The 27103-nt window shown below is 48.7% G+C and overlaps 1 protein-coding gene across 10 annotated transcripts in view; it reads right to left on the reverse strand.

Moving 5' to 3' along the window:
* Nucleotides 1–1538: 1538 nt before the first annotated feature.
* The window catches only part of CCM2 (CCM2 scaffold protein), a 49102-nt gene continuing 23537 nt past the window's right edge, over nt 1539–27103 (reverse strand). For 2 of the 10 annotated variants that reach the window (XM_084859584.1, XM_084859583.1), the window contains exons 2-9: nt 20467–20640; nt 17224–17407; nt 14514–14650; nt 12994–13129; nt 10701–10758; nt 9696–9834; nt 8336–8474; nt 2707–4339 (exon numbers count right to left, since the gene is read on the reverse strand). In XM_084859584.1, the coding sequence (XP_084715710.1) occupies nt 4059–4339; nt 8336–8474; nt 9696–9834; nt 10701–10758; nt 12994–13129; nt 14514–14650; nt 17224–17407; nt 20467–20640 (1248 nt within the window). In that variant the 3' untranslated portion in view covers nt 2707–4058. Of the gene's footprint in view, nt 4340–4885; nt 4988–6535; nt 6725–8335; nt 8475–9695; nt 9835–10700; nt 10759–12993; nt 13130–14513; nt 14651–17223; nt 17408–19132; nt 19217–20466; nt 20641–24950; nt 25318–27103 lie in introns of those variants that run through there. The other 8 variants (XM_084859582.1, XM_084859588.1, XM_084859589.1 and 5 more) reach the window with 8 other exon arrangements.

Consider the following 27103-nt stretch of genomic DNA (forward strand, 5'->3'; position numbering starts at 1 on the left):
TACGGATCAAATCAAGCCTTCTTGGGGTCCCAGTCCATCCCTCCAGGGTTCCCTAGGTGGCTACACCCCCATTGCCTGGTTGCCAACGGCTTGGTGGTTTCCCAGTCTCCTCCCCGCCCATTCTAAAAGATTGAAATGTCTCTCCTATGGCTGAGTTACTTGCAACAATTGCTTTAAGTTACAATATGTTATTTTTTGTTTTTTGGCCCCCTCTCCCCCAAGAGCTTCTCCCAAAGGCAGCCAGTAATACAGAAGAGAGAGGGCCAGGCAGAAGAGAACACAAAGTCAAAATTCTGCACCTAAAAACACGCAGAAGATTCAAATTCTGCAGAAGGAATTAAGCCAATCCTGCATTACTAATTTGCAGAGCAGGGTCACACCCACAGGTCCATCACTTGGTGCCATTCCCCACTCAGTAACACCAGTCATGAATTACATCTTGTCCCACGTTATTCAAGTTCCACCCTCTTCAGGTGTGTGTCATCACGCAAGGAGCTCTCAAGAGAATGTACGCACATATGTGGACCACCCAGTGTAGCCAAAGATCTAGACTCAGGCTCGAGTTCAAATCCCTAGCCTTGTGCAGGTTACTCTGTCTATTCCCCCTCAAGCAGCAAAATGTATTTATATAGCACTTAGAAACTGCAAGGTATTGAACCATGTAAGGTAGGTTCTCACAAAGGGTCATTCTCACTACCAACCCCACTTGGTGGCACGTCCTGATAGCTGTAATCCTTACCCAGGAGTAAGCCACACTGAAGACAGGGAGACTTATTCTTGAGTAAGATATATAGGATCGCACTGTCTGACAGGATTGCACTGTCAGGCCCTTCTCTTCTGTCTGTCCCCACATGCCTGCCCTGACCCAACAGAAACCCTCATTGCCGACTCCAATGTATTTCAAAGGGCTTACCAGAAAAGCTAAATATTATTCTCTAGGAACATCTAAAGCCCTGGAGTGCAACTGCACGTGTGAATATGAAGGATTAGGAAGCAATTTTGCATGCTAGAATGGTACACAGTATGGAATATTTTAGTTCCATATACCCCCCACCCACACCACACTGATCTTAAATTTGGAGTCACAGCACAGAAGAGGGGTGGGCACCAAATGAAGAGAAAAAGCTCCCATGAGTGGTGCTTCCATCTCCGGTAAGCTCACCCAAAACTGCTCTTCCCAGCCCTTCTCTTTGTAAGAGAGCTTCAGCTGCTGGGCGGTATAGAAATTAATAACATCACAGAAAACAGTCCCACATTCTCAGGTTTCCCACCATAAACAAAGAGCATGATTACAGCCCTCTTTCTGGCCGCCTGAGAAAATGAAAGCCCAGTCACATGGAAATTTAGAATTTGTAGCATCCAGTGCAACTGGAGCTAATAATTCTCAGCACCCCCAAACTACAGTTTCTAGAATCCTTTGAGGGGAGGCCGATAGTGCAGATACACCCCATGAATATCCACAGGGACAAGTACGGCATATTTCCTATACACCCAAGTTGTTTCTCCAGGACCCCCACCCCACTACTTATATCTCCATCCAGGTTTTTGACAATTGTTATTCTGGGCAAACAAAAAGCAGGGGAGATATTCTGCTGGCAATACAAGTACTTTGCTCTAAGCTAAATTATAGATACACACACACAAAAGGACCCTTGGCCTATGAAATGTTCAGCAGGAGAGTTCCCCCAAAGCTCTGCCCACGGTCCATATCAAGCGCGGCCCAGGCCAAGATGCCACGCTGAACATTATGCACAAAGCAAAAAAACACAGGTAGAACGTACCAGCAGCCATGCTGGATCAGTCCAAAAGTCCGTCTAGTCCAGCATTCTGTGCACACAACAGACAACCTGCTGCTTGTGGGTGACCCACAAGTAGGACATGAACGTTACAGCACCCTGCCACCCATGTTCCCCAGCAACTGGTGTACACAGACATACTGCCTCTTGATAATGGAGGGAGCATATAGCCGTCAGGACTAGTAGCCACTGATAGCCTCATCGTCCATGAATTTGTCTAACCCCTTTTTAAAGCCATCTGAATTGGTGGCCATCTCGACATCTTGTGGTAGTGAATGCCATCATTTAACTACATGCTGTGGGGAGAAGTCTTTTTTATCTGTCCTGAATTTCTCACCAATCAGCTTCATGGGATGATCCCTTTGGGTTCTAGGATCATGAGAGGAGGAGGAAAAAGTCACCCTATCCACTTTCTCCACACCATACACAATTTTGTATAGCTCTACCATGTCTCCTGTTATTCACCTTTTCTCTAAGCTAAATAGTCCCAGGTGTAACCTTTCCACATAGGGGAGTTGCTCCAGCCCCTTGATCATTTTAGTTGTCCTTTTCTACACTTTTTTCAACTCTACAATATCCCCTTTTTATGTGTGGTGACCAAAACTGCACATAGGATTCCACGTGTAAAGTGTCTAGATTGGCATGCTCACGGTTCTCTCCCAACAAGAGCCATCCCATCGTGCTACGTTGCCATAGCCTAGTATGGCGAGCGCAAGGGATGAGGGCAGATGTGTGCGTCACCCGTAGCGTAGCTGACAGCTACAGAACTCTCCAAGAAAATCTCCTCTGGCAGAAAGGGCAGCTGGTCTTCCCTGCAGCTGGCCAGCTCTTCACTTGCAACTCATCAGTAAAAAATATGCCATTCGGAATGGTCATTGCCGTTGTGAAAAAACACATGTGCACACAGTATCCCCACTCAACGAGCTAAAATAGCGTACAGGTCAGTTTATAGTAGCCAGCAGCAATCTTGTGGCATGAAATACATATACAAAAATAACTGTGCATTTTATATGTATAATATATACAACGAATATACATTATGTATATATTTCTTCCACTCCTCATTCCTTTAAAAACAAAAACAAATCCCAAATCAAAAGTCTATCCACCCTTTAGCTTGCCATCAGCTCTCAGCTTGAAAAGCAATTGATTCAATCCCTACAAGAACTCTGGTGGACCTCAAATGCCCAAGTAACTGTCACCGTAAACTGGAGGAAACCCAAATCCTTCCGTTGCCTGCAGCCTGGCACCAGACACCCGATGTCCAGCCCAGGGTCCAGGCCAGCTGCAGAGGCTGTGCCAGCTGTTCTTTACCCAGACAAGACTGCCCAGCGCCCAGAAAACCCATCCCACCAGGACCCTCCGCACACAACCTTCAGACTCGCTCAGCCAGGTAGGGATGGTAGCACCGCCGAACTCTGTAGGAAGTCACGCACCACAAAGAAAACACACACACACACACGTCCTTGGGATAGGGAAATGCTGTCGCCCACTAGCTGTGCTTGGAAACTGTCAGAAGCTGGCCACTCCGGGAGCGTTTGCTCAGACATGGACAGACAACCCCACGGAGGGCTTCGCTAGAGGTGAGCTGGGCAGCGTTGCAGGAGACTGCCAGCACCTCTCAACCGAAGCAATCGCATCCAAGCTGAGCTTGGCCAATGCAACCCAGCAGCAGGCACCAATGCCGAGGAGGCAACTGCATTTCAACCAGGCTGCTACAAATGGCTGGTCCTTGCTTCACAAGCAAGGCCACCTTCTGATCTGAATCAGAAATGTTATGACAAACACTTGGAATATTAAGTTATTCACATTGCAATAATGTTCACTTTAAAAAAAGGTTCGAAATGTCATGTGCAAAAGCGTAAACCGGTTCGTGGGGTCTTTGTGTGGGTTGGCAGTCCTCAGCAAGACCCAGGCTCCCTCCTCTTGGATTCATGGCTTCTCCGGCAATTCAGCCCCTGGCAAGAAAGCTGGCGGCCCGCTGGCGAGGTGGCTAGGCACGCTCCTTTCAAGCCCGGTCCAGTTCCTCTTTCGTGGCTTGCTCACTCCTGCTCCTTCACAGAAGAGACCATTGGCTGTGAGCACAAGATAGGTACCAAAATACAGCCACCGGAACAGGCGGGGAATGGGGAAGCTTGCGGGAATTCACCCCTTCTGCTTCACCTAGAACAAAAACGTTGCTGCTCTCCAGGGAGGGTGAAAGCACAAGTGAGAGGACCCACTGGGAGGGGAGAGCTGCCTCTTTGCTCTCCTGCTGCCCCTTCAGGAAGAATCATGGTCCATGCTGCAGCCAAGCGCTTCGATGTCGTTGCTTATGTCTGAGATCATCCGGTCCCATTCGTCTCCTTCCGAGGGCACGGACTGGTCGTCCGAGCTCCCTGCAGCTCCGTTGCCGTTGGTTGTGGAGTTGGAGGTGGTGCTCACCGTCCGCCGGTACCGCCCAAAACTGTCAGTAATGATGCCCCGCCCGTCCTTCACGCCAATGGTTTCTAGGAAATTCTCGAAGTATTGGCTGTCCTTCTCAGGGATGAACGGTCTAAGGCCTTCAGGGGGAGGGAGGAAAAAGGAGATGGAGGACAAGAAAAGACGGAGAAGAAAGCACAATGCCGTTTAATCCAGGGGTGGGGAACTTCGGGCCTACAGGCCAAATCCAGCCCCCTGGGGCTCCCCAGATGGCCACACCCGCTTCCCCTGGCCCCACTTCCTTTCCCCACAGCCACCAACCATGTGGGGCTTCCCGGCTTTTGCGCCATTTCCCCCTTCTGAAAAGCTGAAACACCTCTAAGGTTTAGTTACTGGCAGTATGAGCATTAGGCTAAAATATGCAGCCGTTTGGCCCCGCCCCTTCGCCTCCAGCCCTGTGCCCACCACTGGGATGCGGTCTCCGAGAGCTCCTCTGAAACGGGATTTGGCCCTTGGGGTGAAAGAGGTTCCCCACTCCTGATTTAAGTGTTCTGTCAGGGCCAGCCTCAAACATCCTGACACCTTTAAAGAAAGTCTTGGGAGCGCTCCCTAGGAGGAAAATAGCCTCTCATCTCCCTTTTTCTAGACCCATGAAAACTGCAAGTTCACACACGCAATGCACGGACCTGCATTTCACATTAGTTGCCATCTTTAATCTGCTCCAATCAATGCTGGCCTGTCTTGCAGATGTGACCCAAGATTCACATTTCCTGCCTTGGACTTCAGGTCTGTGGAAAATGGCATGGCTGGAATTGAGGAGGCCTGCACTGCTAGGGAGTGGTTGCTCGCTTAGCTTGCCTCAGGGGAGCAGAAGCTGTTCCTGAACCTCGAGCGGAGCCCCTTGAGAAGCTGACTTGTGGCGTTCTGAGGTTATAAGAGGTCGGCATGAAGGCTCCCCTTCCCTCTATCTTATCAGGCCCCCCAGGTCTGAAACAGACTGGAAGCCGGCAGCAAGAGAACTCTAGGCCAAGGGAAGGGGAGACGACCCACGGAAAGGGGGAGCACCAGTTCTCATAAGCCAAACGTGCGAAATCGCTGGGGGAAGCTGCCACCAGACACCTAAAGAGCGAACCTCAAAACGGGAACCAAGCTGGGAGATAAGGGAGGGGCTACAATCCCCCGTGACCAATGCTCAGTGTCTGGAGGGGGGAACCTCTGTGTGTTAAGGGCACCTGCAAGCAGGGGGGTCTTTTCATTCAGCGGAGCAGCCAGGGAAGAGGAGCACACAGGAGTCGCATCAGCCTTGGGCGACCATTTTATCAGCCTTGTCAACCTGTCCTCCCCCCGCCCCAACAAATCTGGAGGGCACCAGGTTGGGAAAGGGTGGCTTAAGGAGTGAGTGTGTCTTTCCTCCCCACAAAGTTGCCTCAAGAGGGCTGTTTCACTGAGCCACTAGAGGGAGCCATGGGAAAAGAGTTTAATAGGGAGGGGGGGCGGAGGGAGGATCCATATCCTACTGTGCTATGAAACGGATTTTATTTTACTAGCATTTCCATGTTTGTCTTAATTAGTGATCTTGTATTAAGGAGGGGTTTGTGGTTTTTTTGGCTGCCCGTATTTTCAAGGATTTCAGAACACTTCATGACTAAAAATTGCAGGACTCTAGCTCAGAGGTTCCCAGTGCGGTGCTCCTAGGCACCTCAATGGTGCCTGCACTGCTCTTCGCTCCTGGCTCCCTTCAAAACAAATTTTAATAAAAAAGGGAAAGCTCTTGGGATACCAGGTTCTTCTTCCTGTTCCTGAACCTGCCACTGATCAGCTGTTCAGCGGGCAGGAAGAGAAAGCAAGGCAAAGGGGTAGAAGAGAGCGAGCAAGCGAGGCTGGGAAGGGAGAGAAAGGGCAAGATAAAGGGGGTGAGCGGGAGAGAAAGGGTGAGGCTAGGGGCTAGGAAGGGAGAGAAAGAAGGCAGGTAGGGACGGGGAAGGGAGAGAAATAGCAAGGAAAGGGATTGGGGGAGAGAAAAAGCAAGTCTAGGGGCTGGGAGTGGAGACAGAGCGCCCGAGCGCAAAGGTGAAAGGTCTGTGTTGACAGAAAAATATTGGGAGATCAGGAAGCAACATTTGACATTTCCCCCTTCTTCCCAGCCTTGCTTTTTCTCTCCCCCTATGATCTCTTGACTAGCCAGTCCCCATGGCAACCATTATGTGACTACCCACACCCTCCATGGGAGCCATTTTGTGGTGGTTCCCACAGCAGTTTCTCAAATTCCCAAATATTCCCAGAGGTCCAAAAACGCTGGGGACTCCTGCTCTAGCTAATAGCTTATTTCATTTTCTATCGCATCAAGATGTAATTCCAAAGCATTAAAAAAGAACAGACGCCACACAGATGTTCAGACATTAGTGCTCAGTAACCTACACACCATGGGAAGAAGATCTTAGGATGTCCTGCACATAGGGAGTTAACTTGTAGCCTCAGTGTATGCATACAGACCAGAGTAAATCCAGTTTCTCCTTTGCTTCCATCTGTTTGCAACGTGAAAAATTGCAGAAATACAGTAAACCTTGCATGCCTTTGGGACACACATTGGCCTGTTTCTGGCATAATGCTAAACCATAGTTTAGTGTTATGTGCACAATACTTCCAATCTCTACCTCATGGCTGTGCCAGAGGAGTGGGGAGAGCACACTCCGGGGGGGGGGGGGGAGGGGCTTGGCTCATTCACATAGCACCTAGCTGTGATTTAGGGTGAAGCAGCAAGGGCTGCAAGGAGCTCTCAAGCATCTGCTGCCATTTTCAACTAGCCAGTTTCTTGTTTTGTCCAACCAGTGGTTAATTTTAAATATGGTTCAACCATACAAGCAAAGATCAGAAACCACAGTTTCTGATCTTGGCTTGTTTCAACAAGCCATAGTTAAAACTAACTATAGTTTATCCTGGTTTGGATAAAACAAATGGTGGTTAGCTGATTACTAACCTCTGTACTGGACAAGAGGGGAGCACAATCCTGAGGTTTGTTCATGTAGCACTGAACTATAGTAACAATTTCCAAAGAGGTCGCAGTACTTTTACTAAATCATAGAATCACAGAACAGTAGGGCCGGAAGGGGCCTACAAGGCCATCGAGTCCAACCCCCTGCTCAATGCAGGAATCCAAGTCAGAGCATCCCTGACAGATGGCTGTCCAGCCTTGTCTTGAACACCTCTAGTGTGGGAGAGCCCACCACCTCCTTAGGTCATTGGTTCCATTGTCGTATTGCTCTAATAGTCAGGAAGTTTTTCCTGATGTTTAGCCAGAATCTGGCTTCCCCTAACTTGAGCCCATTCTTCCGTGTCCTGCATTCTGGGATGATCGAGAAGAGATCCTGGCCTTCTTCTCTGTTATCACTTTTCAAGGCCTTGAAGAGCACTATCCTATCTTCCCTCGGTCTTCTCTTCTTGAGGCTAAACATGCCCAGTTCTTTCAGTCTCTCTTCATAGGGCTTTGTTTCCAGGCCCCTGGTCATCTTTGTTACCCTCCTCTGAACCCTCCCCAGTTTGTCTGCATCCTTCTTAAAATGTGGTGCCCAGAACTGGACACAGTACTCCAGATGAGGCCTAACCAGTACTGAGCAGAGGGGAACTAGTACTTCCTGGGATTTGGAAGATGGTGTACTGTTGCTTCCTATTGCCCAGTCCTCAGATTTGAGCCTCCTGTCCTACCATCTCTGCCCGCACGTCCCCACACTGGCTCCCAGGAAGCTCTGCATCAACTCAACCCATTAGACCCTAGTGTTATTGTGCTGATACTATATTTTATGCCAGCCTGCTCCCTATGAGCTGAAGTCTCCCACCTTTTTGTTCAGCTGTATGATTCCCTTTCCTCTTCTGCAACCCTCCTCGAGTATAATTTAGAACTTTGACCTATCTGCTCCTATACTGCTAGTTGCCTCCTCCTTACTGTATCCCAGTACCCACATCTCAGTCCCCAGTCTGCTTCCGGTCTACAAAGAAGAAAGCAATCTCAAAGGACGGTTCTCTCTTCCATGTTTTGTACAGCACCCTGCACACCACTGGCCTTAAACCAATGGGATATGCAGGCAGCAGCAGCATCTTGTCAGGATGACAAGTTCACCAAATTCCACGGAGAAACTCACCTAGTAGAAGGAATTTTCTGCTATCCCCATAGAGCTGTCGCAGGCTAACACAGAACTCATGTATGGATGCCTCGTTGCGATATTCATGCAAAAGCCTTGCGAACTGCTGGATCTCATGAGAGGAGAGTTTTGTTCGTAACTAGGAAAGAGGAGAGTTGGGGTGAATGCAACATAAAACAGTGGCAGTTCTAGCACTGGTGGAAAGCAACGTTCAAATGGAAGTTGCAATGTCACTTGTGCAACTTTTCCACACAAAGTTAGATAAAGCCCTTGATGAAAGTGAGCATCAAGACAGCTTCCTAGCTAGGCCCAAGTATGCCTTCCCCAGTCCTGGGCAAGAAGAAAGCAAAGGAGAATTCAAATCACTGCAATACAAATCCAAATTTGCATTCAACACTCAAAAAAACTCATGCAAGTGTCCAGATTTGGGAGTTCTGACTGTAAGTCCTTGACTGTCGTGCCAACTGGGTCTCTGTGCTCGAAGACTTTAAAAACAACTGGATGGTCTCTGCACAGACTGGAATTAATAAGAGAGAGCCATGTGCTTGCATTTATCTCCAATATTTTTTTTTAAAACCCATCAGTCAATTAGGGGCTCTGTCTAAGCTTCTTGAAGATCATCATTCCTCTTGTGCTCTGTTACTTTTAAGTGGAGAAGCATGAAGATGGATGTCTACATGACTCAAAGAACAGCTTCAGGAAGTGAGTCAAAGCCACCTGATATAACAAAAGGCCCAACTGCTAGCAGGCCAGAGCTGGGAGGAAAGGTCTTCATAATCCCAGAGTTGGTGGCCTGGCTCTCTGTTCATGCTGCTGCATTACCCCTTGCAGTCCATTTATGCAGGTACACAATCCTGGGGAAGGGCGCTAGTGTGAACCAACAGCAGGCGTGGTGAAGCAGCAGCCATCTCAGTTCTCCTGGCTGCTGCGGAAAACAACAGTGCTGTGCCGAAATGGCTTCTGCTTCACCACACGAACCGCTCCGTTCACGGTAAGCTCTCTTGATGCAGCTGCGTACCTGACACATGGAGAGATTCAGTGCTGTAAACAGGCCTTTCGACTCCAAGCAGAAAGCAAAACCCAGTGGCTCCCAAACAGATTTTTCTCCCTGTAGCCCAGTCTGGTGCCCTCCAGATGTGTTGGACGACAACTCCCATAATCCCCAGCCAGCACAGCATAGGGAAGGTTGGGCTAGCCACACATGCGTGCCTCCACTATAGGCTTCCTGATTCTGGTGCCTCACAACTGAGGCACCACGTTAAATGTGTAGCGTACCCTTTCGGTAGACGTGTAACTGCCCGCCCTGCCCCATGGCCGTGGTTCTCCTATGGAGAGGAAGGCGTGCCTCCATCCTACCTACCGTCATCATGTAGTCCTGGAGCAGCTCTGTTGCTGTGGTGCTCAGCTCACTTTCACTGGCCGTCTTGCCGGGGGGAGATGGCTGTGCCGAGAAGGAAGAAGGGGAGTTGCCACCGGTCTCCAAGGACTCGGGGAAAGAACTGAAAAGGCACAACAAGCCTGGATGTCACCTTCACGGAACTGAGGGCCACTTCTGGGGCTTACCCATGCGACACAGATTGCCAGGAACAGACTCCAGAACACAGGAGGTGGGATCGCTGCATGCGCTCGGATGGGAGAGCTGTGAGTCCCCTCCTACCATCCTTCCCTAACGTTCTGTCATGCACGAAGCTGCCTTACACAGAGATAGGCCAGGGGTCCATCCCACTCCAACTGGGAGCTTCTCTCAGGCAGCCTTTCCTGGTGTTCTCCGGATGTGTTGGACCACAAATCCCAGCATCCCCCAGCCAGAGTGTGGTCCAACACATCTGGAGAGCACTGGGTTGGGAAAGGCTGCTCTGAGGCCTTGGAGGGAGGTTTCTCCCAGCCTTTGGGCCGGGAACTGAACCAGGGCCTTCTGTAGGCAAAGCATGCGCTCTGCCAGAGCCATGCCCCCCACAGAAGTCGCGGGGAGTTGTTGTGGCAGCTGCTGTCCTTGGGGCCTCCTGCCTAGGACATAGCATGACTTCCTGGTGTATTTTGGCAGAGGTGAGATTTGAATCAGGGGCCAGCCAGGTATCTAAAGCAGTCTTCCCCAGCCTGGTGCCCTCCGGATGGGTTGGACTACCATGCCTATAATCCCACAGCCAGCAGAGCGGAGTCTTTTTTAGAAACTCAGAAGTGCCGTGTGATAACGGGGCAGGGTGAACCTAATGGGCGGAGGCTGATCTAGAGCATCCACTCTCCCACCACACGCAGCCTGGATGACTAAACCTGAACTATCCCAATGGAGAAATAAGGGGGTGGGTGCAAACCGGGCCCCCAAGATGTTAGGCCCATCGCTCATCTGCGCCCTCAGCATACTCACAAGGTGCTTGCTTCAGTTTCGTAGGAATCTTTAACGTCCACTTTTGTAGAAGAGTCATCTGAAAGGAAGAGGGTCGAGAGGGGAGCTCTCAGCGCAGTGCACTCTTCGCTGCCAGATATGCTCCCCACTGCTTCCCATCAGGGTGAGTTCAGGGACCCCTGGCCTTAGAGCAGAAGCGAGCAGAGGGGAGCAGGCGCCTGCAGCAGGGCTGGCCAGGCAGGCCCGCTGGGGCTGGCTGAAGGGCAGCTTCCGCCCCCATCGAAGAGGGGCACAAGCAAGGAGTGGGTGCTGGGCTTTTCGTCTGCTCTGACGTTCCAGAGGCGGGTGCCACTTCGGCAGCTCTTGCTCCCTTGGCGTGGTCCGGCCTCGAATGGAGCCCAGTTCTGTCACCTCAGAAACAAGATGTGAAACTCCACAGTGAGTGACTTGACCAGCTCACTTTCACACACTGAGCAGCTGATGGCAAGCAAGCCTCATGCCGACGAGGCTGATGCTCCTAGGCCAGAAAATCCGCCCTAGTCAAATCCTAAGTTTGAATTGGTTGACTTCTACCTTTGACAAGTGCCTCTTCCCCTAGCCCTCGCCTTTGAACGCGAGGAGAACACTCACTCCATGGCCTTTCACACCAAACCACCACGGGGACTGGACCCACCAGTGGAGGAGATCTGTCTCCAGCTGCAACCTGCTTGGGGTCATCAGGAAAAGAAGGCACTGCAAAGCACTGGAAGCCACGAGACTTTCACTAGCCCCCTCTCTCTTCCCACCCAACAAACAGGCCAGTAATGAGGGCATCTCTGAGTAGGAGCTGAAACTGCCCCATTGCTTCTGCTTTACATGCACCAGCACCCACTAAAAACTTCCAGATGGAAGACTCTGTCACAGCCCAAAGGCAAGGCCATCTACCCCCTAGTAAATCTCCCCCTGCTCTCCATGCACCCACACCAGGGTACAAAATCCCCAGCACGCAGGCCTCATGTGGCCTACCAGGCCCCCCAGTCCAGCCTGTGGAGCCTCCAGGGGTTCCTTCAGGGGACAAGAATTGGCCTCCAAGTCCTGCCTCCCACAGGAATCCCCCTGGAGAAATGCCCACTGTTAACTATGACTGGAGAATGGAAGTAGCAATGGGATCCCCCTGCACGCTGCTCTCCCTCCTACTGGGCAAATGTAATGGCAGCCTATAAGGAAGGGCCCAGAGGTCCATGACAGAGTAAACACTTGGCAGCCAAAGTGGTCCCAATCCCAGGCTTCTCCACTTAAAGGATCTTGGGTAGCAGGTACTGGGAAATACTCTTCTCTGCCTAAGACTCTGGAGACAGTGGAGGCTGGTGCTTCTGGGTGTCAGCCAGAATCCGCTCCGGGTTTCAGTAAGAATCAGTTGGAACTCTAACGGTGCAATATTGTAGCAGCCATATTGAGGGTCAGACTAAGTAGCCTCACGCTTCATGTTCTTGCTGAGCTCTTGCTCTCTGAAATATATGTTTGTAAGCTGACGAGACACAGGAATTTATCTTGTCAACAAAAGCTAAGGTCATAGAATTGTATATCATGTTCTCTGCTGTTCTCTGCTTATCATGGCTACCCTTCTTGTATTATAAACAATGGTGTTAGGAGAGGAAATGCTGAATACTGCAAACCCACACAGAAAGGGGCGGGGGAGATTTTGCATATGTGTCATAATGTCTATAAAAACAATTTGCTGATGTAAATCGGGGGTTTTGGCTCTTTGGAAGTGATTCCAGCCATAAAGCCCGCGCGTTAAATAAAGAAAACCTCTTTTTCCTTCACTCCGTGGTCTCTCTGACTCTGAGTTCTGCAACAATATTATGCAGGTTTAGAGAGAGAAAAGTCCTACAAGCATTCCCCAGCCAGCCATGCTAGGAGTTGTAGGACTCTCTCTCTCTCTCTCTAAACATGCATAGGATTATGTCCTAAAGGAGTTATCCATTAACTCGATCCTGTAGAGTTCTGACTGAAACCTGGAGCTGATTCACTGCCCTGCTGACATCAGAGCCACCAGCCTCCACTGCCTGGAAGGCGCTACCAGGCAGAACAAAGAGTATTGGGTTCCATGACCCTGTGGTCAGGCTGGGTGAGGAAGTTTCACCTGTACAAGCTAGATGGGAAGGGTCGGGAGGGGTAATTCCCCCCCCCATTCAGTTTGCCACAAGTAGTTCCTAGAATCACTTGGCAGTACATTATCCAGGATGCTGGTTTCCCCCTGCAAATCTTGGAGGCTGAACAGTAGTTGTTACAGATGCCCCAGAGCACAAGAAAACCCAACAGCTTCTCCTACCACTGTGCAGGGATAGGTGTCGCGTTGGCGTGGAGGCGCCATCAAATATTGCTCTGTCTAGGAAGTCAATGGTGGACTCCGTGTAAACAATATGGAAGACTTGGCTGAGAAGGGAGCAGAGTTCCTCTGCAGTTACCTGGAGGAGGAGGAAAAAATTGGAAGGGGAGATGGATTTACTCCAATGAATGCCTTTAGTAGTGGCCAGAGAACATCTGCAAGACACAGGCTACCCCCCCCCCCCACGTAAGACCATGAAACATGCAAAATGGACACATTAAGAACAAAAGCCAGGGCCCCTGGGAGAGCCATTCCCCTTCAGAGGAAGGGTGGAGCCAATGGCAACATTTACTTGTGTTCAGGAAAAAAAAGTGTTATGGTCTGAGTAGGAAAATAAGAGATTTGTATTTAGAGTGCAAGATTTCAGTAGAGCCATAAACTCCTATCATCATGGACAAATAACTGTTGCTAGACAGAATCACACCAAGACCAGAACAAAAATAAGACAAGGCAGGTATCTGCCCGTGGGGTGCAATATGCAAACGTTTTACTGGCCTTAGTAACGAACTGTGATGTGCTCATTTAAGCATCTACATATGCCTTTTTTGAAAAAAAAATAATGTTTTTTCTCCATTACGTATGATTAAAATAATTTTTACTGGCTCTTCAGCCAAAAGGATCTCAAAGCATCTTACAAAGACCAGTGGTAAGACAGTCTCTCCCCTCAGGCTTGCAATCTAAAAGCCTGACCCACGAGGAAAACTGGATGGGGAGGGAGGAAGGAAAAACAACATAGTCTAGCAAAGGCCAAAGGCAGCTGTTCTCTCAGCAAAGGCAATGGGGATACCAGTTGTTTTCCGGGATCAATTCAAGGTGCTGATTTTAAACTTTAAAGCTCTAAATGGCTGAGGGTCTGGCAATGGGAGAAAGCATCTGTCTCGGCATGAACTGCTTGGTTATTATGATCAGCAGGAGAAGCCCTTTTGAAGACACCTTCGCTTGCAGAGGCCCGCTTGTCAGGTACACAGGAAAGGGCTTTCTCCTGTGTTGCTCCCAAATGCCCTGTGGAGCTGTGAGTGGTCCCCACTCTCTCTGTGCTCAGGAAGGGGATCAAGGCACATCTTTAACTTGGTTTTGTAAATTGTTATGGTTTTTAAATTTGTTTTTAATGTTTTACTAGGTTTGTATTCAATTGTGGGTTTTATTTTCTGAATGTTTTGTAAACCGCCTTGGTTAGCTCCAGAAAGGAGGGAAGGAAATAAAATAACAAGAAAGAATAGATTTTTCTTGTAGGAAAAATTATGTTTAACTGTATCAGTGTGAGAGACTGCCTTATTCAGACAGACCACAACACATTGTAAGACAACCTTGTCGACCCCTTCAGCATGGCTGCAACTGGCTTAAGGGAAGCCAAAACACAGCTCCTTGATCCTGATCCTTTGGACAAATATTCACAAGTGCAGATGCACCCGAAGGAGGGAGGGACTGACACACACAGGGAGACAGAGATGGAAGCATCTTACTTTATTCTCTGCAGCCAGGACCACCAGGCAACAAGCTTCAATGGGAACCACCCCGCTCTCCGAGAGTGACCCTGACATGAGAGCCTTCGAGCTTTCGGCACTAAGACTCTGGCTGGGGGAAATCCCGGGGTCCTGAGCTGAGAAAAACCAGAGACCATGAGTGGAACCAGTACACTATATGTAACCCCTGTGAAATTCTGCACAACCCCCCTCCCACCACAAAAAACTGCATTTGTTTATCATATTGCACACGTACATGCATTACTTTGTGCCAAAGAATTCCAAATCCACTCTGATAAGTCAAGCTTTACTCTCATAAAAAAAACAATTCTGTAACGGGGATAACAATGCTCATCAAGTGAGCAATAGATGTAATCCCTTATTTTGCCCAGTTGATTCCGCTACTTCAGCTGGCCATGAGGGAGCGACAGTGAGCTATGCAGATTGCAAGAAGCCAGCCACACAAACCGACCCTGACAACAGCAATCTTGATTGGCTCACTGAGTTTCAATATTCCATGAAGCACCAGCCATATGGTTTCACATGTCTCTCAGCAGCCATAAGGAGTTGTTCTTGTTCAGTCGTTCAGTCATGCCCGACTCTTCGTGACCCCATGGACCACAGCACGCCAGGCCTTCCTGTCCTGCGCTCTCTCCCGGAGCGTGCTCAAGTCCATATTCATTGCATCGGTGATGCTATCTAGCCATCTCATCCTCTGCCGTCCCCTTCTCCTTTCGCCTTCAGTCTTTCCCAGCATCAGGGTCTTTTCCAGGGAGTTTCCTCTTCACATTAGGTGGCCAAAATATTTCAGCTTCAGCTTCAGTATCTGTCCTTCCAATGAGCACTCAGGGTTGATTTCCTTTAGGATGGACTGATTTGACCTCCTTGCAGTCCAGGGGACTCGTAAGAGTCTTCTCCAGCACCACAGTTCGAAAGCATCAATTCTTCGGCGCTCAGCCTTCCTTATAGTCCAGCTCTCACAGCCATACGTTACTACTGGGAAAACCATAGTTTTGATTAGACGGACCTTTGTCGGCAAGGTGATGTCTCTGCTTCTTACTATGCTGTCTAGGTGTGCCATAGCTTTCCTCCCAAGGAGCAAGCGTCTTTTAATTTCATGGCTACAGTCACCATCTGCGGTGATCTTGGAGCCCAAGAAAGTAAAATCTGTCACTGCTTCCATTTCTTCCCCTTCCATATGGCAGGAAGTGATGGGGACAGATGCCATGATCTTCGTTTTTTGAATGCTGAGTTTCAAACCAGCTTTTGCACTCTCCTCTTTCACCCTCAACAAGAGGCTCTTTAGATCCCCTTCGCTTTCTGCCATTAGGGTGGTATCATCAGCGTATCGGAGGTTGTTGATAATTCTCCCGGCAATCTTAATTCCGACCTGTGATCCATCCAACCCGGCGTTTCTCATGATGTACTCTGCATATAAGTTAAATAAGCAGGGCAACAATATGCAGCCTTGTCGTACTCCTTTCCCAATTTTGAACCACTCGGTTGTTCCATGTCTGGTTCTTACTGTTGCTTCTTGACCCTCGTACAGGTTTCTCAGGAGACAGGTAAGGTGGTCTGGTACTTCCATCACTTTCAGAATTTGCCACAGTTTGTTGTGATCCACACAATCAAAGGCTTTAGCGTAGTCAATGAAGCAGAAATAGACGTTTTTCTGGAATTCTCCTGCTTTCTCCATGATCCAGCGAATGTTGGCGATTTGATCTCTAGTTCCTCTGCCTCTTCGGAACCCAGCTTGTACTTCCGGTAGTTCTCGGTTCGCATACAGCTGAAGCCTAGCTTGTAGGATTTTGAGCATCACCTTGCTGGCATGTGAAATGAGCGCAATTGTGCGGTAGTTTGAACACTCTTTGGCGTTGCCCTTCTTTGGAATTGGAATGTAAACTGACCTTGTGGCCACTGTTGAGTGTTCCAAATTTGTTGGCATGTTGAGCAGGAATGTTAAAAAAAATCCTGATTCTGAAGATGCTGAATATTGAACACTAGTGCCCTCCAGTTGTGCTGGACTACAAATCCCTGGGAGTTGAAGAATCATAGAAGTGGAAGAGGCCATTGAGTCCAACCTCCTGCTCAGTGCAGAAATCCAGTTTAAAGCAGGTGGCTGTCCAGTCTCTGCTTGAAGATCTCCAGTGACAGAGAGCCCTCCACCTCCCAAGGAAGTTGGCTCCATGGTCTGACTGCTCTGACCGTTAGGAAGTTTGTCGTGATGTTCAATTGAGATCTGCCTTCCTGTAACTTAAGCCTGTTATTTCGTGTCCTACAGTCTTGGATAACAGAGAGCACATTACGGCCCTCTTCTGAGTGACAAGACTTTCGGTACTTGAAAAGTGCTCTCATATCCCCCCCCCCCCGCCTTCTCTTCTCAAGGCTAAACATACTCGGTTCCTTCCTTGTAGGCCTTAGTTCCTAGTCCCCTGTTCATCTTTGTTGGCCTTCTCTGAACCCTGCGTAGTCCAACATGGCACTGTCAGCTATCAATGTATGGAATGAACATAAGCCTGCCTATATATTCCATACTGATATACTCTCCCGTGAAGCAGAGCTATCCCAGAGCAAACGTGCCTCCCATCCAAGACAGGCACAAGAGCCGATAGATGCATCACACTCTCAGGTGGACCCCCCCTCCCCCCGGATCAGTGCAGGTCATTTCCCCTGCCTGGAAGGCAACTCCCCAATCCTGGCCCCAGCCTACCTGTTTTCAACACCACCAAGTGCGAGGAGTCGTCACGGATGTAGGAGACCGATGCGATGTCATGGATGGGGACCCTGAGTATGATATCTTCACCATCTCGCCACACCAGCTTTACGTTGTAGGCGGAGAGACTGATCACCGCATCATGCTCTTGGGTCAGCTGGCCTGGAAGCTGATGTGCCCTCTAGGACAAAAAAAGACCAGGTGGGGACGGGGTGGGGGGTCATTAACTATCAAATCTTCTCCACAGATAGAAAGTACTTTGTCCTGAGAAAGGTAAAGCCAGAAATGGAGGACAAGAATAAACATTCCCTTTAGGTCAGGGTGGACACTACCCTTCCTAGATATTTTCAGTTACAAAAAATTCAGAATAACATTAAAAGAGCCTCAAACACATTAAGCTGCGAGTTAAGAACGAGTCAGGTCATCTATCTAATCTAGTCCTGTTTATTCTGACTGGCTCTCCAAGAGCTGCATTGTGGGGACTGGCTTTTAAACGTGTTCATTAGTGATCTGGAGTCAGGAGCGAGCAGTGAGGTAGCCAAATTTGTGAATGTCACTAAATTATTTAGGGTGGTTGGAAGAGACAGAGACAACAAAGAGCTCCAAAAGGAACTCTCCAAACAGCAGGAATTAATGGGCATCAAAATGGCAAATGTAGTTCAATTGAAGCATAAAGCATGGGGGCAAAAAATCTGAACTTCATATATACACTGATGAGGTCTGAACTGACAGTGACTGGGAAAGAGATCTTGTGGGTACAGCAAATAGCTCAATGAAGATTCTGATGCAGCATGTAAAACAAAAGGGCAAACTCCAAACTAGGAAAGGGATCAAAAATGAAATTGCCAGTATCACAGTGTGCTTATACAAATCTATTGTGTGACCACAGTGGGAATACAATGTACAGTTCTGGTCAAACACCACAAAAAGGATACTGTAGGGCTGGAGAAGGTACAGAAAAGGGCAGCCAAAATGATCAAAGAGTTGAAGCAATTCCACTATAAGGAGAAGCGACAACATCTGGGGCTTTTTAGTTTAGAAAAAAGGCAAATGAGGCAGGGGGGATGAAATGACAGAGATGTATAAAATCATGCATGGTGTAGAGAAAACGGATAGACCCAAATTTTGCTCACTCTGACAAAACTGGAATCCAGAATCATCCTATGAAGCCAAATGGTGGGAAATTTGGGAAGTATTTTCTCATGCAACGCATAAACTATGGAACTTGCTTCCAAAGCATGTGGTCATGGCCACCAACGTAGCTTGCTTTGAAGGGGGATTAGATACATTCACGGAGAATAAGGCTATTGGGGTTACTAGCCATGATGCTTATATGCTGAGCCCAGCATAAGAAGCAGGATGCCTCTGAATACCAGTTGCTGGTGAACACGAGCAGGAGGGTGCTGCTGTACACGTCTCCGGCTTCTGTACCTCCCAGAAGCATCTGCTTGGCCCCAATGGCACTGGACTAGATGGGTCTTTGGTCTAATCCTACAAAGTTTTTAGGTTCTGGCAAAGGCCCTTCCCAGTCCTGCTGAGCACCTTCAATGGGAGATGGCAGGGATTTAATTTGGGGCCTTATACGAGCAAGGCAGGTACTCTGCCACTCACTACCTTGCATCAGCTGTGACCAGGGACAGCTGCCAGGCCTGGGACATTCTACTGACAAGCCTCCCTCTTTGGACTTGCCAGTTACGTGACTTTAGTTTTTTTTAATAAGGTATGCCCTTCCTCATGGCTTGAAAAAGCACCCAGTTGACCCTCCTCATGGCTTTTAAGCACCCCCTGCCCTGAACCCTCAAGATGACTCATCACACCATTCCCTGCTCCAGAACACCAAGCCTAACTTGTGAGTAGACAGCCACGCTCCAAACTCAGACTGATGGTCAAGGGAGTTGGCACGCACCTTTGCATTGTCTATTAAATGCAGTATCTCAGTTCGGCTGGAGGGGTTCAAGTACCCTGGGACAGAGGTTAATTGACCTAAATACTGGAAGACAATAAAAGTTTGTCAGAGCAAAGCACATGATCCACACACACATACAGACTACCTCTTGGTCTCAGCTGCCTTTGAAATGAGGGCCAGTGCAATCTTCAAAGTGTGCAACAAGCATAACGAGAATGGACTCGTCATGCAACCTCGCTAGGGCATTTTAAAGGGGTGGTTGTCCAAGGTCCTGCTCTTAAAGAGGAGGTCCGCCTTTAAGATGGGGCAGGTTGACCCAGGCTTCCGGAAAGCTTTATTGAAAGAGCTCCACCTAAAGCCAGAGCAGGGAACCTTAGGCACAGGGGCCCAAATCCAGCACTCCTGCGGTTCAAATCTGGCCATGCCACTTTCACCTGGCCCGAAACACACAGTGGGGAGCTAGAGAACCTTGGGCTCTGCGACTAAACAAGGGTGCACAAACTCAAGCCCATGCGCCAAATTCAGCCTGCCTTGGGTCTCCAGATTGCCATGCTCCCTTCTCCTGCTCCCTTTTCCCAATCATCCATCATGTGGAGATTTCTCTGACTTTTGCAGTTTCCCCTCATTCTAAAGGGTTGAAATGCCTCTCCTGGGGCTCAGTTACTGACAGTAAGAGCTGGTATTTGTATTTTTGGCCCTACCCCTTTTGTCTTTGGCCCCACCCACCCCTGGAATGCAGCCCTAGAGAGCTTCACCAACAATGAATTCCTACCTTGGGCAGAAAAAGGTTCCCCACCCTTTACCTAAACCATAAAGGAATTCGGGGGGGAAAGTATAATATGCAGATACTTCCATTCAGATGGACCTTTGGGAACCCACCATGAATGTGTGTTAATTTTGAGACAGATTTTAATCACCACTTTTTACTGCATGGTTTGCTACATGGTTTGTGGCTTTTATAATGTTCTGAGATAATACAAATATCATACATGTAAAACTATTGAACGTGGATACTTATGATCAGCTTTGAACTGCCAAAGGTTGGCAAATGCTTTTACTAAGCCCGCATAACTGGTACTGGTTCCTTGTGCAAGAGCTGCCTGGTAACTGAACAGCTGGGGGAACAGCCAGACAACTCCTGCATGGTAAGATGCTGGAAGCTGTACTCCAAGGCATCTGGAAGGCAACAGGCTGGAGAAGGCTAAAGGCTCCCACTCTACAACAGATGCTAAAGCGGGTCATGCACTGTGTGTAGACCAGCCTTAAAACTACTGAAATTCAACCTAGAGGGCTTTGCCTAAACAGGTTGTGGCCAAGGACAGGGAAGACGTTACCTTCACTTCCTTTTCAATGTAGTCATTCAAGAGGACATCCGGCTCAACACGGTCAGGCAAGGAGAGAGGCACTGCGTGCAGGGGCCGTCTTTCCGTCACCTTCTCCTGGGCCTTCTTATCCCGACCCTTTTCGCCTTTCAGGAAGACGCGCTTGAAAGGGGACACTAATCCAGGCTGTAAGCAGAAAGCAGGGTGGGGTGGGGGAGGAAGATAAGAAAGGAGGTGGAGAAGTTTCGGGACTGCATGCTGTGCCGCGTGATTTATACGCCTACAGATCTAGCTTGTTTGCACCAAAGCAGAAGACTGTCCGATATGAATCGGATATGGTGTGTGTTCTTTTAAAGGATATATTCATGGAACAGAGCACTGTGTACCCAGTTTCAATGAAGTCAAAGGCCGTTATATTAATTGCAGCTGCTACGTCCTCATTTTGAAAGGGCTCATTATTCACCTGTTCCTATAAGTTCTCCAAAACACATGGCTAGTTCTTTGCCAGAGACAGAGCCCCATTAGCTAAAAATATGGATGGCAGGCTACTTTCCTTAACCCTCATCCCACCCAACCTCTGGAAACCAGGCTGAACGAAGACATACTGCTGCCTGTTCCCAGCAGGCTATACCTCAAGGGCACTCCAGGATTTCTTGCCACATCAGAGAATGTGGGATTCTGGGATATTCAGTGGCATCCCAAGCAACAGCCTGGGTTGCTTGTATGGTAGGACCAGCCCTGTTAGTTCTGAGCCTTTCCAATGATGGCACTTTTCATTCCCAACCCCAACATACAAGCAATTCCACAGCATGTCTTAGGTAACTGCTCATACTTTGGTCCTCTGCAGAGGACGCCTACGGATTACAGGAACACGTAGGCTTAGTGTTCATAAACAGCCACTTCCACACTCCCCAAGTAAGTATTTTATTTTTATTTATTTAAAGTATTTTTTATCCACTCATTGTCAAAAAAGCCCCCACAGCTGCTTACATATAACTGGTAAAACAAGATAGTCCCTGCCTGTAGGTTTACAATCTAAAAAGACATGACACACAGGAAAAAGGGATGGGGTGGAAAAGTGTTTCTCTATGTACTTTACTGATTTACTGATAAAGAGTTTAAACAGTTTCATAAGAACCCAATCAATAGAACAGGTACAAGGAAGTCAAAGGCTAATCAGTCCACCACCACCGCCGTCACACACCCTGCCAAACTGGACTATCCACAACACAACTTCTCTCATCATTTGTCGATTTCCTCTTCAGAGAGATTTGCTTCTATTCCTGGGTGCTTTGCCCAACATTCTCAGGGAGGAAGGGGCACCAGCAGTGACTAACTTCCCTGGCTGCAGACCCTCACTTCAAAGGGAATGAAAAGAGGTTTTAAAAGCTGCACTTCCTCTTTTCAGAAAAAGTCATGTATTTATTTTACGTCTCGCCCTTCAGCATTTTGTAATTGTTAACATAAAACAAATTAAAAAATAGAGACATCAGGCCATCACAATATAAAAGAACAGTGAAGAAGCAGTCAGAGGAATTTAAAAAACAAGCAACCAAGCAGCATAAAAGCAGTGCGTAGAATAAAAAACCTGCAGCCTGGGGCTACAATGGCATCAAGGTAGGCGCCAGGCAAGCCTCCCTGGGGAGGAGCATTCCACAGTCAGAGTGCCAACACTGAGCAGGCCCTTTCCCTGGTAGCCAGATGCTGCACCGTGAAGGGGGGGGGGCACCAGAAGAAGGGCCTCTGTTGAAGATCTCTGTGTAGGGGAAGCACACGTGGAGACAATTGGTCCCTTAGGTATCCCCAGTCCCAAGCTGTGAAGGGCTTTAAAGGGCAAAACCAGCACTTTGGAATGAGCCCCAAAATGGACCAGGAGCCAAGTCAGCTGAAAAAGCACAAGCAGTCAGTGATCATCGTGCCCAGCCACAGTTAACAGTCTCCTGGCTGTATTCTGGACTAAGAGAAGTTCCTAAACGGTTGGCAAAGGTGGCCCCACAAATAACGCAGGACATTAGCCCAGTCTTCCCCAACTTGGTGTCCTCCAGATGTGCTGGACTGCAACTCCCATCATTCCCAGCACGCATGGTCAGTGGTCATGCTGGCTGAGAATGATGAGGGTTGCAGTCCAAGCACATCTGGAGGGCGCTTGGTTGGGGAAGGCTGCAGTAGCCTAATCTGGAGGTTACCAGGGCGTGAATCACCAAGTCCAGATTCTGTCCCAAAGAGAGCCCCCTTGAACTCCCATTGAGCTCAGGGGGAGCGCAACCCCATCCAGCACAGGGTGAACACTGCTCATCTAGAGCAGATGAACCACCCAATAGGGCTGCTATCTTGTCTGGATTTAATCTGTTTATTGGCCCTCATCTAATTCATCACGATACCAAGGTGCTGGTTTAACACCATCATTGCCTTGCCAGAACTGGATGAGAGAGACAAAGGGCTCGGTGTCCTCCGCAAATTGATGACACCCCACCGCAAACCTCCAGATGACCTCACTCAATAATTTCATATGGATGTTTAAAGGCATGGGGGATGAGCGTGAACTCTGAAGGACCCCTAAGCATCAATGCCAGGAGTCAAGCACTCCCCCAGGAACACTGCCTGAAGTCATCTGCTCAAGTAGGAACGGAACCAGCTCCCACATGATACCTCCATTCCCCAACCCAGACAGCCTAGCTAGCAGGCAGATAAGATATGAGGGGAATAAACTGAAGATGCTTGGTGCACCAGCTAGAGCGCCCTGACTAAAAATACAACTCCACTAGGAGTGCCAGGGCAAAGAGAAAGCAGGCACTTCCGAGCTGCTCGTTGTTGCCAGAAGGTAACAAGGGAATGTATGCTGCAGATTTTGGGGCAACTCCTTCACACACTCTCCCTAATCCTTAAGACTCATGGGGGAGGAGGGATGGCTGTTACAGGGGCTCCTCCCTTCTAAGACGTCATGGGTTGCGATCAATTTAGCCCTCTGCTCTGTAAGATGTGTGCCTTGCATCTCCCTCTCAAAAGATGGGAGTGAGCTTCTAGTGGCTGTATACTGACCAGAGAGAGTACTGGAGTGATCTGCCTGAACTATTCCCATTTAAGCAGTTGCATAGCCATAAAACATTTGATTTCTCCAAAGGGCTCCATTAACCACACTTGTTGGTCTTAAGACGTGACGCTTCCCCCTGCCTTGGTTTGCTCTTCTCTTCTGGCTCTCAGGACTGTAAATGGTCAGGTCAGGAAACTGCAAATCATAGCAGCAGGCAGAGGTTTCGTTACTGCTAAAAGGAGGTCGATAAACGAAGAGACCATCCCACACTGAACACGGCTCAGTAAGCATGGCCTTCCTGTCAGATGTACCAAGAAGCCTGCTGGTTCCAGAAGTCATGTAGGGACTGCAGCAGGACTTGATCCTGTTCCAATCCATGAAAATGCAATAAGCCATTTGGTAAACCTGAATTAAAGCAAAGGTGATGCATAGCTGCAGCTTCACCCAAATACCGTTCTTTGGAAAAATGCAAAAGGACGCAGCCCATCCACTTTTGATGGAATCCCTACACATTTGGGCTAACTGGAGATTGATTTTGTAGCATAGGCACAGCCATGGGCCATGCTGGCTGGGGCTAGCAGGAGTTGTAGTCCACCCCATCTGGACAGTACCAGGTTAGGGAAGGCTGCACTATTATATGAGACAATATATACAGAACAGAGTGGTGGTGGTGGGGAATAATGGAGAATTGCAGCTGCTCACAAAAGAGGTGCAAAGCTGTGGGGAAACCACCACCAAGTACATCTTTGCTGTTGGGGATCATCTAAAAAGGGACCTTGGAATCTTCGGGTGGGCCAGCCACATCCACAAAAGAGCAACTGTCAAGAGGGAAACAGCGTTCACACCAGGACATCTTGTAATGTGTGGAGGGAGCCTCCCTTCCTTGGATTACATTTCTGACCAAGTCATGATCGGATCTCCCAACTTCTTAGAATTTTAGCAAATGGGGGAACAATTTTGATTTGAAGAGAGAGGTGGTTTGATGGACTCTGGAGACGAGGCCCTCTCAGGTGCAAAGCAGCTTGACAGACAGAAGGTACAAAGGCAGGACTGGGAGACTGAGAACAGATGACCGACCTTGTGCAGAGACAAAGAAGTGTGCCAGGGGGACAAGGAAGAGATCGTCATTGTTCATTTAAGACAGGGCTGCAGAACCTCTTTCAGCCCAAGGGCCAAATTCCCTTTCAGAGAAGCCACATTCCAGTGTTGGGAGGGGTCAAAGGCAAAATACAAGAATACCAGCATATTGTAACTTAAAGCTCTCACTGCCCATAAACCTTGGGGAGGCATGGGGGGGGGGGGCTGCACAAACACCAGGGAACCAACAAATGACCAGTGGTTGAGGGGAAAGGGGGTGGGACCAGGGGAAGGGGGTCTGCCCATGAAGGTAGCCCTGGAGGGCTGGATTGGGACCCAGGGCCTGAGGCTCTGCACCTCAGGCAGCAGAACAATCTCAGGTTCCTACCTCATTCTCCATGAAGCATCCAGCTAACGGTGGGGGTGGGACTGTGAAGGCCGGTTCCAGCTGGACAGGGTCCTGCTCTGCCTGCTCCACTGTATACTAGTGCGTCCCACCAGGTAGCCAGCCAGCGGCTGACACTTTCAGAGGGCGAGGCACAACTGTCAGCTTTTGCTCTTAAGCAAGAATGTGAACAGGACGCAGACAGACCACAGCTTCCTTCTGCTCAACTTGCTCGTAACCAAGAAAACACTGAGACACACACAGCTGTGGATGAAAAACCAGAAAGTCCCACGAGAGGCTCACCTTCCGTGGGGCCCTCAAAACAACCAAGGCGTGCTTCTGATGGTGCTTGTGCAATCCAGATCTAACTGTGCTGCAAACGTTTCTAAAAGGCAGGCAGAATGGGAGAGAGAAAGAGGGAAGAGTCCTCTCCAAAATGTTGCACTCAGTGGCGCCACAAATTTAACCCTGGTGATGGGGGATCAGGAAGTAAGTTTTAATACAGTTTCAGAAGTAACGGAAGTTGTTTGAGGCCATCCTTGCCCAGGAATTATGCAATTCTCTTTGGAGTGCCAACATTCCAAGAGAAGACTTCCTTTCTTCCCACCGCCCCAAAGTTCTGCCTTGTAAACACCGGAAGTCTTGTCAACTGATTTAAATGCGTGGGCTGCAATGCAGACGAAGTTAGACACATTGAAGTCCCTTTGAGTTAAACAGCTTGGGGGCAGCCAAGAAGATTCAAAACTTAACCAATGTAGAAAGGAAAGGGACAAGAGAGAGGCAGAAACACCGAAGGTGCAACTGCAAAAGGGTGGGGGGTGTTTAAAAAAATTCCTCAGGAAACTGCTACTGTTGAGCAACCCCCTGCCCCAAATTTGTCTAAAAACACCATCAGACCAAAACACCTATTGCACAATCTGTAGGGTTTAAAGCAGGGGTTAGCAATATATCCCCCATGAGCTGCATGCAGCACCCCTGGCCTCTTCTGTGGTGGTAAAAAATGTGGCGAGGTTGCTTTAAGCCAAGGTGCACGGGGAGCTTGTTTCAAAGCAAAACTGCTGCTTTTTCACCACCGCTAGTGCACCACCCACATTCATTGGCAAAATGAATAGCTGCAGCCCCTGGGGGTTCTGGGGGGAATTGGCCCATGGAAGTTGCCCACCTCTATTTTAAAGAAAGGATACAATACAATACAGAAGCAAATCTAGACATATGTGTCACAGACATTCCTGCTGTCCAAAGAGGAAAGTTTGGGGATGGTGGGAAGGGGAGAGAAAGAGAGCACACAAGGAACATCGTGTACAGAAGGAATGACAAACTGTGAACCTGGCTTATGATGAAGATATTAAGTGGAGCTCAAGCACAAAGGAACCATGCACAAGAGTGAGCAACTCCAGTGGACTACCTGTGTTAGTCAGTGGTAGCAAACACAGAAAAAGGCCTCATGGCTCCTTAAAATCTAACTGATGTATTCTGGGGAAAGCTCTCATGGACTCCACAGAAACCTCCATCACATTCAGTTAGTCTTTAAGGTACCACAAGACATTTGGTTTCATTTGTACAAGAATGGCTTAGTTCCTTTGGGGATGGGGGGGTTAAATCAGCCACAGCATAAAAAGCGAAGTACTAGTAGGAAGATGACAGCTTCCTTCTCTCGAGCTTTAAGGAACTCTGCTGATACAGCACCCAATGGAGGAAAAATCAGCCATAGCAATGGAGCACAGTGAAAGCCCCCCCTTCTCCCCATCCAGACACAGAACTGATCTTGACAATGGACAAGGTACAATGAAGCAGACTGCAGAGACCAGATAAAGAGCTATGACATTCACATTACAATGCTAGGAATAATCACAACTCAGCTTTTCCATTGGCCTGATCTGGGCTTAACTTAACCCTCTTTGAAAGGTAACAGAGCAGATGAATTTAGCCCCTCCTTACACAGGGACCAGGTTTACTCAAGTCCCTATGTAGAAACTGTTTCTACCAGGTGTATGTTGAAAAGTCCTCCTCCTCTTGACCCATGGGCATCACCCTGAACTACACAATCCATCTTTCTGCCACCTTCATACCTTTTTCTGAACCACTGTGTCATGATGTGTGAATGCAGCCACGCCAGAAAACTATGGCTTGACACAGAAAGGCTTTGATAGATCAGA

The sequence above is a fragment of the Heloderma suspectum genome, chromosome 5 (genome assembly GCF_057233095.1).
Source record: "Heloderma suspectum isolate Gila_16-S chromosome 5, 16-S_ref, whole genome shotgun sequence".
NCBI lineage: Eukaryota > Metazoa > Chordata > Lepidosauria > Squamata > Helodermatidae > Heloderma > Heloderma suspectum.